Source organism: Belonocnema kinseyi, chromosome 6, assembly GCF_010883055.1.
Source record: "Belonocnema kinseyi isolate 2016_QV_RU_SX_M_011 chromosome 6, B_treatae_v1, whole genome shotgun sequence".
Taxonomy (NCBI): domain Eukaryota; kingdom Metazoa; phylum Arthropoda; class Insecta; order Hymenoptera; family Cynipidae; genus Belonocnema; species Belonocnema kinseyi.
In genome coordinates this window covers 12,199,319-12,215,028 of record NC_046662.1, presented here as the reverse complement: position 1 = coordinate 12,215,028, position 15,710 = coordinate 12,199,319, and the positions used below count along the sequence as shown (strand labels likewise).

The 15,710-nt window shown below is 29.7% G+C and overlaps 1 protein-coding gene across 1 annotated transcript in view; it reads left to right on the top strand.

Annotated features, from left to right (window-relative positions):
* The window catches only part of LOC117174196 (SUN domain-containing ossification factor), a 165,397-nt gene that overhangs the window by 130,678 nt on the left and 19,009 nt on the right, over nt 1-15,710 (top strand). Inside the window, exons 4-5 of the mRNA XM_033363058.1 lie at nt 3,060-3,631; nt 12,807-14,680. Of these exons, the coding sequence (XP_033218949.1) occupies nt 3,060-3,631; nt 12,807-14,680 (2,446 nt within the window). The remainder of the gene's footprint in view (nt 1-3,059; nt 3,632-12,806; nt 14,681-15,710) is intronic.

The following is a 15,710-nucleotide window of genomic DNA, read 5'->3' as shown; positions in this document are numbered from 1 at the left end:
TATTTTTTATGATTTTAAGGATTTAGCAACCACGGGCAGAAGCCCTTATAGTTTTGATTAGGTGTTCGCACAACGTACTTTTTTTTTAGACTCGAGATTCAAAACAATATTTAAAACGAGAGTCGAGACGAGATTCCAGGCGAGAATCAAGGCAAGATTCGAGAGGGGATTCAAAACAATAGTCGATACGAGATTCCAGGCGACAATTGAGACTAAATTCGAAACAACATTCGGGTCGATATTTTAGAGGAGATGCGAGACCAGATTTTCTATGAGATTTGAGACGAAATTCGAGAAAACATTTTTAGGCGAGATTCAATTCAAAATTCGAGATAAGATTCGAGACTAGATTCAAAACAACATTTAAGGCGAGATTCTACACAAAATTTGAAACGAGATTCCAGACGATATTTGAGACGAGATTCGAGTCACGATTCAAAATAACATTCGAATTGAGATTCGAGACGAGATTCGAAAGATATACGATGAGAACTCGAAACGACACTAGAAAAAATGGTTAGTTGGGACAACTATTTAGTCTGTAATATATGGTACTGCTATTTTATTAGTTGTGACAACCATTTACTTAGTTGTTGGTACTAATTATAGAGTAACGGCAACTAATGGAATTGTTGTATCCACTATTAACATAGCAGTATTAACTAATAAAATAGCAGAACGATATCTTACTAACTAAATAGTTGTCTCAACTAACCATTTTTTCAGTGCAGATTCGAGAAGTAATTTGAGATGAGATTCAAGAAAATACTTTGAGGCGAGATTGGAGATAAGATTCAAGACAATATTCGAGACGAGATTTAATATTCGAGACGAGATTTGAGAAGAGATATGAAACAATATTCGAGACAAGATTCGAGGCAAGATTTAAGATAAGATTCCCGACAAACTCCAGATGAGATTTGAGACAAGACTTAATATGCTTCAAAACTTTTTTTTGTAGACGATTTTCGCCTATTTTGTGTAATTTTTTAATTGCTACTCCCCCCTTCAAAATTGTTTAAAATTTGTTATGTTTGTTGGGCTTTGAATTATTCACGAAAAATACCCTTAGATTTGGTGATCTACTTTTCTAGAGTTGACAACAGTCTAAAAGGACGTGAAAATATTTCAAATTCAATCTTCTAAATTGTTGTTAAAAATACAAAGTTAAGTGATTTGTTAAAAGATATTTCCTCACTTGAAGGAAATTGTTATACATATTTTTATTTAATTAAAAATAATTTTCTTCATTTTTAAGTACTAATTTTTCGTTAAATAAACAAATTTTGCAATTAAAGATTCTTTAATTTTTAAAGTGTATAATTTAGATAACATAAATAGCATAAATAAAAGTTCTTAAATTGGAAAGATTTTGAAGATAGACAGTTTTCAATTTTAAATCTTCCACATTGAAGAAATTTTAAATGTAAATAATGAAAATTACAGAATTTTCAACTGTAAAACTAACTTGCGTTATTTTGTTTCAATTTTCAAGATATAAAGTTGGAAATTTATAACTATTAAATATTTAAGGTTTAAATTATATAATGTTAAAGATTTGTTTTGGAATAAGTAGTTCAAGTTTGAAAATTTGCAATTGAAGATTTTTTAATTTTTAATGTGTATTATTTAGAATGACGCAATGCCAAACATTTTTTTGAATTTAATTTTTAATATTGAAAAACAACAATTCCTTAATGTTAATAATTAAAAATTGAAATGTATGGAATTTTATCAATTTGGAATGGAACATTCTTCAAATTTGAGAAGAAATTTATGCGAAAACAACTCTTTCAATTTTTAAGATATACAATTGGAAATTTATAAGTATTGAATGTTTAAAGTTTAAGTTGTATAATGTAACAATGTCTTGTTGGAATACGCAGTTCAAGTTTGAAAATTTGCAATTGGAGACTTTAATTTTTACTGTGTATTATTTAGAATGACGCAATTTCAAACATTCGTTTGGAATATTTTAATTTTAAAGATTGAAAAATAACAATTCCTTAATGTTAACGAATAAAAATTGAAATTTATGGAATTTTATAAATTTGGAATGGAACATTCTTCATATTTGAGAAAAAAATGTTGCGTAAACAACTTCAAGTTTATTTATTATATAAAATAGTGTTAGTCCGGGGACTGGGTACCTTCCCGTATGCACTAAGACCGCCAATGCTGAAAACCCTTTATTCTTATGTATTTTGAGCCCCTGAATCCAAATCCACAACTTAATTTTTCGAAAAATGTGTAGTCAATTGTTTAAATTGCATTTGTTTAAACAAATTATGCAAAACGTCAAATTTTCGACTTTGAAAAACTCATAACTTTTGAAATATGCATGCTACAAAAAAGTTACTAGAGACCTTTTCTTCTTAAAATAAGCCATACTTTCTAAAAAAAATTGTCCGGATAGAAAAAACCACTTTTTCATAAATTGTTTAAACAAGTGCAATTTAAAGAATGTTCTACACATTTTTCAAAAAATTAAGTTGTGGATTCGGATTCAGGGGCTTAAAATATAGAAGAATAAAGGTTTTTCAGCTTTGACGGTCTTAGTGCATACGGGAAGGTACCCAGCCCCGGACTATGTAGTTATAAGGAAAATAAGGATGATTTATTACTTCATTATAGATAACACATATCATTAAAAAATTCCTGTGTTTATTTATTTAATGCGCAAAATATGCAGAAGTACAGTTGCGCATGAATTGATTGGGATCCATCAAGAGCATTCTATAAACTTAGAACGGACACGAACCACTTCAGCCTTAGAGTGTTCTCGATGCCGGTAAGTTAGGAATTTGTATTAAGAAATCCCACTGTCCACCTACTCATAGTGAAGGGGAGGGTTAAAAAATTGGCAAAAAATGTGTTACGTAATTTAGGGATGGCCCCTTATGAGAATTTCAGGATTCAGTGTTTTATCTGGGTTTACAAGCTCAAGCTTGCAAGTTTTAAGCTCGGGTTACAATGAAATAACGCTCGAATTCTTCTAATTTTCTGGATAACTAATTCTTCTGATGACTAATATCAGTGAAACTAATTTCTGTTCACAGGATTTCCGAAACTGGACAAGCAGTTGTCCTGACTCTAGTTGATACAGCAGCTTCAGAATTACAAAGTTTAGCAGACCCGAAGATCGTCTCCGAATTTCGAGCGAGATCTTTATCGAATAACTTGACCTTAACCAATCCGACAGTCAGAGGACCGGAGAAAACTTTAGAGCCAATTGATCCGGAAATAAACCTTGAGACACCAACTGAACAAGTAAACGATAGTGCAACCGCTGAAAAGGAAGTTGCTGAAGGAGCGGATGACGACTCCGAATTTGTGGTGGTCGTTAGAGCCGAGAAGAAATCAGGTGGCGAAGAAACTAGAATTGAAGAAGATTTAAAATTGGATGAAGAGCTACTTTCGAAAGAGGATCTTCCCAAGGAAGATGATCTCAATCCAGCTCCAGAGTTGAACGACAGTGCCGCCAGGGCCCAATTAGTTGGAGGATCGACTGATGATGCTGCTGTCATTTTGGACGGCATCGCCGGTTCTGGTTCTTCAGATACTCATGAAGACATGCCTTCATTCAGTGAATGGGCGCAAAAACGACTGGAAGAGGCCGAGAAGAAAAAGAGTGAGTTTTGTTTCTAATTAATTTTAATAGGAGACTTCACACTCTTTCCCCCATTTTCCCCTTTATTATATTCTATTGAATTTGACTTGACCTAGCCCCCTTCCAAGAAATCCCACTTCACGCATTTTTATATTGTCAGAGTTCACAGTCTTTCCCCTATCCCCCTATTTCCCCCTTAATAAGATCCTATTAAATTTCGGTTTCCACCCTGCCCCATTTCAAGAAATTCCACTACACGCATTTTTGTACCGCCGCACTTTACAGTATATCCCATATTTTCATATTCCTCTTTTTCCCTTTTATAAAATTCTATTAAATTTGATTTAAGCCAGCCCCCTTCCAAGGAACCCCACCAACACATTTTTTTACTGTCAGAATTCACATTTTTTTCCTATTCCCCTATTTTCCCCTTTATAAAATTCTATCAAATTTTAATTGACCTAGCCCCCTTCCAATAAATCCCACCCCACATATTTTTATACTGCCAGACGTTACAGTCATTCCCCTATTTCCCCCTTTATAAGATCCTATTAAATTTCGGTTTCCGCCCTGCCCCTCTCAAGAAACCCCACTGCACGCATTTTTGTACTGCCACCCTTTAGAGTATGTCCCCTATTTCCATATTCCCCTTTTTCCCCTTTATAAAATTCTATTAGATTTGAGTTGATCCAGTCCCCTTTCAAGGAACCCCGCCAACGTATTTTTATACTGTCAGAATTCACATTCTTTCCCCTATTCCCCTATTTTTTCCTCTATAAAATTCTATAAAATTTGGGATGGAACCTTGTCCCCTTCCAAGAAATCCCATCCCACGCATTTTTATACTGTCAGACCTTAGTCTTTCCCCTATCCACCCATTCCCCCTTTTCATAAGATCCTATTAAATTTGGGTTCACACCCTGTCCCCTCCCAAGAAACCCCACCACACGCATTTTTGTACCGTCACACTTCACAGTATATCAACTATTTCCATATCCCCCTTTTCCCCTTTACAACATTATATTAAATTTCAATAAACCCAGCCCCCTTCCAAGGAATCCCACCAAAGCATGTTTATACAGTCAGAATGCACGTTATTTCTCCTTTTCCCCTATTTTCCCCTTTATACAATTCTATAAAATTTGAGTTGACCTAGCCCCCTTCCAAGAAATCCCACCCCACGCATTTGCATACTGCCAGACGTTACAGTCTTTCCTCTATTCTCCTATTTTCCTCTTTATAAAATTCTATAAAATTTGAGTTGACCTAGCCCCACCACCCGCATTTTTATACTGTCAGAGTTCATAGTCTATTCCCCACCCCCCCTATTTTCCCCTTTATAAGATCCTATTTAATTTGGGTTGATACCCTGCCCCCTTCCAAGGAACCCCAACAACGCATTTTTATGCTGTCAGACTTAACATTCTTTCCCCTATTCTCCCATTTTCCCCTTTATAAAATGTTATAACATTCGAGTTGACCTATCCCCCTTCCAAGGAACCTTACCCCACGCATTTTTATACCGTCAGACTTTACAGTCTTTCCCCTATTCCCCTCTGTTCCCTTTTACTGTCAAACGACACAGTCATTTTACTCTTTTCCCCTTTTTTAAAGAATTTATATTTTCCCCCTTTTTTAAGAATCTTCCGTTTCTTCGGGTTTTACGCTTGAATTATATTTTCGGTTCAGAGTTCATCTCTTTCGGTGACAAATTCTATTCTGTAGTTAAAAATTTAATTATTTTGTTTGAAATTCAACAATTTGGTTAAAAAGTTCTCTTTTTTGGCCCAAAATTTCAATACTTATTGATACTAATTTGTTAAAAATTATTTTTATTGGTTGAAGATTGAACTTATTTTGTTAAAAGTTTGTTTTTTGGTAGAAAACTAATTTTCTGAAATTAAAATTTAACTATTGCAATTCAGACTGAAAATTGAGTTTTTCGTTAAAAATTCAACTATTGCATGTTCTAATTAATCCTTTTTGGGCAAAAATTCAATTACTTGGTTGAAAGTTGAACTATCTTCTTAAAAATTCGTTTTGTTTGACGATTTAACTATTTTTTTGATTATTCGTTATCCTGGTTAACAATATTTTTTTTAGTTATAAATTTAATTATTTGGTTGAAATTTGAAATATTTGGTTAAAAATTAATTTTTTTGTTCGAAGATTTAACTATTTTGTTGAATATTTTTTTTTTGTAGAAAATTTATCTTTTTTAGTTGAAAATTTAACTATTTGATGAAGAAGTCACTTTTTTGGTAAAAAATTTAAGTACTTGGATAAAACTTGAACGATTTAAAAAAATTCATTTTGAACTATTTTGTTCAATATTCGTTTTTCTGGTTGAAAATTAATTTTTTAAAGTTGAAAATTCTAATATTTTGTCGAACAAATTTATCTGGTTGAAAATTCTTTTCTTTTCGATAGAAAAAATTTTATTTGTTGAAAATGCAACTGCTTAGTTGAAATTTGCTATGTTATATCAAAAATTGATTCATTTGATTAAAAATTGATTTCCTAGATTGAAAATTTATCAATTTTTGGGCAAATTCGTTTTTTTATGGAATTGCATTACTTTAATTGAAAATTCAACTAGTCCATTGTTGGTTGAATGTTGATTGCTTTTAGTTTAAAAGTCAACTATTTGGTTGAAAATTCATGTTTTTAGGCAGAAAATTGGTCGTTTTTGGCAAATAATTCAATAATTTGGTTGAAACTTTTTTCTTCTTTTTTATAAATTCAACGCTCTTGCTGAAAATTAGTCTATATTTTCTTTTAAATTGACTTATTTTGTTCGAAATTTACTCTTTTTAGATTGCAAATGCAACTGTTTATTATCAGATTCGTTTTTTTTTGTGAAGAGATTTTTCTCTTTGGTTCAAAATTTAACTTATTTATTGAAAAGTCGTCTTTTATTGAATTTAAATATTGTTTTTTTAAAAACTAAATTCTAATTCGGTTTAAATACTAATTATTACATTTTTCATTGAGACTCAAAATGTAACTATTCGCATATTTTAGTTGAAGAAACTGTTTCTATTTGAATTCATAAACTTTTTTGCTTGGAAATTCTAAAACTGAGCTTAAAGTTACCTTTGTTACAAATTCACTTTTTTGATTGAAGCTTCATGATTTTAGTTTATAATTTAACTTTTTTCGAAAATTCATTTTTCTTGGTTTGATATTCATGTATTTTGTTTAAAACTCCTCTTTTTTTGGTATAAAATGTAACAATTTCTTTGACAGTTTTTTTTTGTCTTCCTTGAAAAATCTTTTTTGATTGAAAATGTAACCCTCTTGTTCAAAACTAGTCTTCTTGGTCCGAAAATTTATCTGTTTTGTTTGAAATTTTATCTTTTTTATTCAAAATTGAACTCATTTGTTGAAAAGCCATCTGCTTTGATGAAGGATTCAACTATTTTATTGAAAATTCGTCTTTTTCTTATGTTTATCTTTTTTATTTGATTTCAACTGTTTTGTTGAATTTTTTTTGCGTTAAAAATTCTTTTATTTGCGTGTCAATTTATGCGACTCCGAAACACTAGCACATAACAGTGAATTTATTTTTTTATAGAAAATTTGACAAATTTTTAGAAAAAAACGTATCCAAGTTTGATTTCAACAGTGTTTAAAAATAAATAATTAAATTATTATCTTTTTCCATTCTGATATCATTCAGTTTAGAGCGACTAATTAGAAAATCTTTAAAAGATTTTATAGATTTCTGAAGATTTTGACATAAAATGTTGAAGTTTTCCATGCATGTTTAAACTATTTAAAATGAAAATAATTGAATTTCTAATTTGAAAATTGATCAGTTAAAAAAAATTTTAATTTTTCAATTTTTAATGTTTCTAGCTTGAAATTACTTAAAATCACCTAATCTTGAAAAATTTTAAGTTCATTGATTGATTTTTTAATTTAGAGCATTGAAAATGATAACGTGGATCTATATTTTTGCAAATATATCTGAATCTTTGAACATCTTATTCATAAAAGTTAAAAATTCTAAATTTGGAAGCTTATCTCCTTTTTATTAAAAATTATTTAATTAAAAAGTTTTAGTACCTTTCATTTTATACGTGTAAATTATTGAGCATTTGAATACACAATTTTTGTATTGAAAAGCATTTAAATGTCAATTTTAAAAGTTTAAAATCCAAGAGTTCCACTTTGAATGCTTTAATTTGTTTTTTATTGTTTATTACTTTAAATGAAACAAATATTAGAATAGAGCTCGATTTTTTAAATTTCATTGACCATAGAAAATATTTGCAACCCGGAAAAAAACCGCAAAATAACCTGGAATTTTTTTCGATTAAAACGGTTACGCTGAAAATTGAATTATTGTGCTGAAAATTCAACAAATTTATTCAATTCATACCTCTTCATTGAAAATTTAAGTCTTCTGTTGAAAATTCGTTAAATTTTTAGTAAAAAAATAATTTTCAATAAAAAGTACACGAATTTGATATAAAACAGTTGAATTTTTTACCATATTGTTGAATTTTCAAGTGCCAAAGATCTGATATTTGCAAAATAGTTGAATTTTAAACTGAAACATAATAATTTTTAACAAAGTACATATATTTTGTGCCAAAACAGATCACTTTTGAATAAAATGCATCAATTTTTAACCACATAGTTTAATTTTCTGATAAAATAATCGAATTTTATACAAATGACATAAATTTCCGACGAAACAGTTTTAACATAGGAAGTGATGTGTGTCTAATTTTTTAAATAATTTTTAGTTTAAGTTTTTCGTTTTTAAACCTGTTTCACTAAAGAATTGAATTTTTAAATAAGAAGCTATTAATTCTTTTTAAAAAACGGATTATTTTAATTCTAATTTGAGAAAATTAATTTTCAATAAAAACAAAATTTCAAACCAAATTTAATTTTTAACCAATCAGTTGAATTTTTAACAAAATAGTTCAATTTAAAGATAAAAACGTTAATTTTCGATAAAAAATGTAAAAGGTTAATTTTTAAGAAAGTTGTTCAAGTTTCAAAAAAGAGTGAAATTTTCAACGAAAAATTTAAGTTTTCATATTTCTACAAAAAAATATTTTAATTTAAAACATGATAAAAAACCGCTGGATTTAACCAACAAAAAGGAACTTGAAAAAACACTTGTATCCTTAACTAAAATAGATTAATTTTTAAACAAGAAGTCGCATTTTTGACTAAATAGCTGAAGTTTCTACCAGAAAACGAATTTTCAACAAAATACATAAATTGTCAACCAAATTCTTAATTTTTACCAAATTGTTCAATTTTTGACTCGAAAATATGAATTTTTTACAAAATAGTCGAATTTTCAACGCAAGAATATTAATTTTCAACAAAAAAATTCATTCCCAGGCAATTTATTGAATTTTCAACAAAATAGCTCAATTGTCAATTAGAAAAATTAAATTTTCACAAAAAAAAACGAATTTTTAATTAAAATTATGAATCATTAACCAGAAAAATTAACTTTAAAGAAATCAGTTCAGCTTTCAACCAAGGCATAGAAATTTCAACATAAAAAGTCGAATCTTCAACGAAAAATGTAATAGTTGATATGTCAGGAAAAAAAGTTTTAAATTGAAAATGTAAAAAAAACAGTTGGATTCAACAAGCAAAATAAAACGAAATTAAAAAAAATGGAATCTTCAACTACAACAGATTAATTTTAAACCGAACAGTTGCATTTTTAAACAAACGAAAACTGATTCTTACATGGTGAACTTTTTCTTGATTCACGTGGTTTATGGTGACCTCTTTTTTAAACCTATAAAATTAATCGAACTAAAAAACTATATTTCTGCTTTTATCGATGGTCGATCATTATTTCGATTTTTGTCTGTTTATTTACACTTTTAATAACAGCTGTTAATTTGTAATGAATTATTATTATGCATAATATTTACATTTTTTTCTCACAATTCTTAAATTGTTACATTAAATTATTGAAGATACTTTTCACAAAAATGTGGAATCACTTAGTAGTTTTTGTATATAGGATTCTCACTATTCTCAGTCTAAGTTAATTCCCCATTCTTAATATATTAATATACCTAGAATCTATTTTATTTTGAACTTCGAATTTCTAAGCTATAAAATCTGAGCTATATTAATTTAACATTTTACATAAGTGAGTCATTAAAATTTTTTTTTCTAGTTTTATTTATCATAATATTTTAATGATTTTTATATTTTCAAATTAAAAATTTGATTTTATTATGTTATACATGATAATACGTTTTTATAATAATATTATGTTCATATTTTAAAATTATTTACACATTTAAAATTAAATATTATTTTAATCAATTTTTAATTAGCTTATTCAATGTTACATGAATAACTATTTAAAGTATATTAAAATTTAATTTGGTTAAATAATATAAGCGATTATTAAATTACTAGATAAATTGTGAAATTATAATTGACAGTATTATAATATAAATTATAATTAAAAATGTTATTAAAAAATGGAGTTATCATAAACTAAATTAGAATTGACAAAGATTATTATTTTAATGTTTTCATTATAGCAATGATTTAATAGAAAAATCAATTAAAATTAAATAATATCCAAATTTTATTTTAATTAAGTCAATAACAAAACTCTTCTTTTCACCTTTAATTTATAATATTTTCATGATTTTGTATTTTCAAATTGTAAAGCTTAATAATATTCTGTTATACATGCCAATAATTTTTTATAATAATATTATATTCATATTTCATATTTTAAAATTATTTACAAATTTAAAATTAAATGCAATTTTAATAATTTTTTAAATAATATAAAAGATTATTGAATTACTAGATATATTGTGAAATCATTAAATTTGATAGTATTATAATATACATTATAATTAAAAATGTTGTGAAATCATAAAGTTATCATAAACTAAATTAAAATTAACAAAGTTTATTATTTTAATGTTTTAATTATATTAATGATTTTATAGTAAAAATCAATTATTAGCTTTATATTATAATTAAATGATATCGAATTTTTATTTTTATGTAATCTAATCAAAATTTACTTACTATTTAATTTTGGAACTAAAACTTTTAAATTTTACATAATTGAATCATTAGAATACGTTTTTTTTTACGTTTTATTTATAATAATATTTTAATAATTTTTTTTATTATATTATTATATTCATATTTTATATTTTTAAATTAATTACAAATTTAAAATTAAATATAATCTTAATACATTTTTAATTGGTTTATTCAATGTTACAGGGATAATTATTTAAAGTTGATCTTAAAATCTCATTTTTGTAAATCATATGAAAGATTATTAAATTAATAGATATATTGCGAAATCATTGAGTTTAATAATATTATATGTTATAAATTATAATTAGAATGCTATTTAAACATAAAGTTATCATAAACTAAACTAGAATTAAATTAATTTATGATTTCAAATTTGTAACTATAGTAATGATTTAATGGCAAAAATAAATTGTTATTTTTATATTGAAATGAAATAATATTGGAGCTATATTAATTCTGAATTTTACGTAATTGAGTCACTAACAATATTTTTTTCACGTTTTAGTTATAATAATATTTTCGCGATTTTTATACTTGCAAATTATAAAATGCGCCGTTCTTTTCCCATTAACAATTACTTGAATTTTCCATTCATTTTCATAATGAACACTTATAATCGGATCTTTAATATTAATAATAGTAATAGTAAATTCTATGTTACATGGATTCATTGAATACATTATTTCAGATCCTAATTCAGCGAATCTTTGAGTGGTAAACAATTTTAACAAATAAATAGTTATTCGAAAATTGGGTAAATGATAAAAATTCTTTTCTTGGTTGAAAACTAATATTTTAAGTTGAAAAACAATTTTTAAGTTGAAAATTTAACTAATTTTTTAAAAATCGTTGTTCTTTCATTGAAAATTGTTCTTTTTAATTGAAAATTCTACTATGTGTTTGAAGATCGAGTTTTTTCTTAAATCGGTCTTTTTATTTGAAATTTTATTTATTTAGGTTAGAAATTTAAATACTTTGTTAAAAATTTGTTAAAATTTTTTAAATTTTAAATTATTGAGCATTTTAATTAAAAATAAAAATTTGAATTAAAAAAACTTTTAAACGTTTATTTTAAAAGTTCAAAATTTAACAGTTCCACTTTCATTGCTTTAATTTGTTGTCAATTTTTTATAAATTCAAATGGAAAGATGTTTAGCTTTAGGAGTATAATTTTTAAAAATTTTATTGTCCATGAAAAATATTTTGAAACTGGGAAATTTCGGGGAATTTATTTCTTTGATTAAAACGGCCAACCTTTTATTCAGTTAATAAAAAATAAATTAATCGTTCAATTTTTAATACTTCTAGTTTAAAATTGCTTAAAATGATTTGCAGCTCAGTTTTTATTACTTCAAATCAAAACCTTTTTAGCTTTAGAGTTTTAATTTTTGCAATTTCATTGACAGTGGAAATGTTTACAAACCGGCGATTTTTTTCTTTGATTAACCCTTAAAGGGCACACTGGGTGTAAATCACCCAGCGACTTATTTGCGCTTTAACAAAACGTACCAAATTCAAGAAAATGGAACGTATGGCGCCAGATCAATAAATTACATAAAAACCTATTTTTCTATGTCATTTTCACATAATTTATATTTTGATCATTTTCATACGCAGTTTAAGGTCAATAAAATAGTACGCTGTTTCATTTTTCATTGAATTGAAGCTTTTATTATTCAGAATAAATATCTCTTTTGGAACGAATACTATAAGACTAATTTTATTTTTGAAGCGCCGTATCTCGGAAGTATTCAGGTAAAATTTTAAGTAAAAATATCAAAAACTTAAAAAGTTCTGAATTTTATAGTTGAAGAAGTCATTTTTAACTTTGTTTCCAAAAAGGCTTTTTTTTAACTACTTTAAATTCCAAAAACTGTTATGAAGTCTTTTTGTCCTTAAACCAGATAGATTTAGCATAATTAATTGATTTTCTTGTAAGAAATTTATCCAATACCGTCGGCACAGCGCACGTTTGAATACCCTTGGGTAACTAACACCCAGTATGCTCTTTATGTAATTTTACGTAATTGTGCCCTTTAAGGGTTAAAACGGCCACTCTGAGATAGTTCAGTAATTTCAAACTTGAATCTGCCCTTAACGAAATGAAACTTTTGTTTTTCAGCACATCCCAACGTCTCAGTTCAAAATCCCGGTAATCCGGGAAAAAATGTCGGTGGTATGAAAATGCGCTCAAAGAATTACGCCTCCCCTGACTGTGGAGCGAAAATTGTCGCGACCAATCCTGAATCTCGAAGTGCCAGGAACGTTCTCGTCTCAACGCGAGACGAATACATGCTCAACACTTGCACCTCTCGAATTTGGTTCGTCGTCGAGCTCTGCGAAGCGATTCAGGCAAAAAAAATCGAATTAGCCAACTTCGAGCTCTTTAGCTCATCGCCAAAAGATTTTTCCGTCTACGTGAGTGATCGTTTTCCCACTCGCGACTGGAGTTCCGTCGGCCACTTCACCGCAAAAGACGAGCGCGACATTCAAAACTTTGCTCTCCAGCCTCACCTTTTCGGCAAATTCATCAAAATCGAGCTCCACTCGCACTACGGCTCGGAGCACTTTTGTCCGATTTCCCTCTTTCGTGCCTACGGTACCAGCGAATTCGAGGTCCTGGAGACCGAGACAGACGTTCAGATTCCCATATCCGAGGACGAGGACAACGAGCACGAAAATGGGGAAGATCCGCTCGACTTCGAGGGTGGCGAACCCGCGAGGAATTTATTTGGAAGCGCCCGCGATGCTGTTTTAAGTATCGTGAGAAAAGCGGCCGAAGTTCTCGTGAAAACGGGCGACTTGAGTCGAAACAACATCACCAAGATCCAGGAGAGTATTCGCGGCGATCTGCTTGAGAGTCCGCTGACGAGTTGCACCACTCCCAGGTACGCGATCGTTTGTAAAAATTGCACTGACGACCGATTCGCGAGGGTCTTTCAACTTCTGAGCTGCCGAGATCGATACCTGAGCGCTCTGCTCGACACGAGCTTCATCCGCGACACTCTGCGACACAGTCATCTCTGCTGGATCCAGAAAGGAAAATCGGAGGAGGATTCGATTAAAGCGGCGACTTGCCGAGCCCGAGACCTCCATGCGACTTTCCTGGCCTCTCTTCTCACGCCCGATTACGTGGTGGCGCTCTGCAATGTTCTCGCGTCAAAGGACGGCAAAGTTGTTTTAAATTCGAGTGATGAGCTCGCTCCCGTTTCTGATAATGGAACTTTGGACGAGATTACTGAGGCCAGGGAGGAGCGAGACTCGATCGAGACTTTCATCACTCCGTGTTCTCTCGACATGTCATCGCCATCATGCAGGCCCACGATAACCGTTCCGGAATCGCGTCGCAGAAGTCCTGATGGGATCAGAAAAGAGATTGAAACCCCGATGGCTGTTTCTTCTGAGATTCCGAGTCCGAGTGAGGTTTTGGCATCGCAGATTAAACCTACCAAGACTTTGATAAGAGAAGAGGTGAAGAAAGAACCCTCGGTTCCGATTCTGGAAGCGAGTAAGGATCATATGGAGGAGTCGAGTCATCCTGAGATTGTGACGATGCCTTCGCCGGTTGTTTATGTTGCGACTTCAACTCTCAGGAAGGACCTGCCGGAAGAGACGACTCTTCAGGGAGAGAGCTCGGAGACTCTGGAGAAGAGTCAAGCTTCCACGGTGTTGAATACTGAGCAGGAGAGGCAGGAGGTGACGGAGAAGAAGGAAGATTTGAAGATTCAGGAGGTTCCGGAGAGCAAAGCGGATGTGAGGAGTGAGGGGGGCCAGGAGCAGGATGGCAGAGAAAATAAGTCGGATTTGGGAGAAGAGGCTAAGATATTGACGCAGGAGCAGATGAATTTTGATAGTCTTTTGTCGGATTTTAAGGAGTTTGAAGGCGAGGTGGGTCATAATGGACATGGGGGAAGTTCCTCGGTGGCTCAACACACGACGAGCTCTACGCCTCAACAAAAAGAATCTGTTTTTCTCCGGCTTTCCAATAGAATCAAGGTGGGTTTGGAAGTTTTTTCTGAATTAAAATTCTATTTAAGGCCATGTGATTAGTGGGTCACGTGATCAGATTTCTACCTTACCGCCACTTTTTTTTATTTTCCAACTTATAATCACACGAAATGCCACATCGAGTTGAAAATTTGGGATGCTAAACAAGAAGCACTAAGAATGGTGGGTCTGGTTCTAAATTTGTATAATTATGAAAAAAGTTTTTTGTTGTAAATAATTTTTTTTTCTTTTTTCATAATTATTCAAATTTAGGACCAGACCCACCTTTCTTCGTGCTTCTTATTTATTATCCCAAATTTTCAACTCGATGTGGAGCTTCGTGTGAAAATAAGTTGGGAAATAAAAGAAGTGAGGGTAAGGTAGGCATCTGGTCACGTGACCCACTTATTACACGGCCTTAATGTCCAATAATTTCGTAGAGAATTCAACAATTATGGTAAACAGTCATCCTTCTTGGTTAAAAATTCGTGGTTTTTAATCGAAAATTCATTATTTCCGTCGAAAATTAAATTCTTTAAACTGAGAATGTAACTATTACATTTTTGATTTAATACTTATTTTTTTAGTTTTAATATTAATTTTTAAATTAAAAATTTGACAATTTTATTGATTTTTTTTTACAATTTATTTTTTTTTCTGTTTAAAATTCTTCTTTTATAGTAGAAAATTATCATTCTTGTTTGAAAATTCATCTATTTTGGTACAAAATTCATTCTTTTGGTTGATAGTTTAACACCTTTATTGAAAATTCGATTCTTTTTGGTTGAAAAAACATTTTTTAATATTTAAATTTTAGCTGTATCATTTTTTATTAAAATTTATCTTTTCTAGTTGAAATTTTATTCATTTTTTCGTTAAAGATTGAACTATTGTGTTCGAATTTTTTTGTGCTTAAAAATGGACTGCTTTCAGTTATTAAAAGTTAATGTTTTTTTTAATTAAATCATTCTTCGTGTTTCAAAAAGCATCGGTTTTGGTTAAAAATAATTTATTTTGTCTTTTTGAAAATTCTAATATT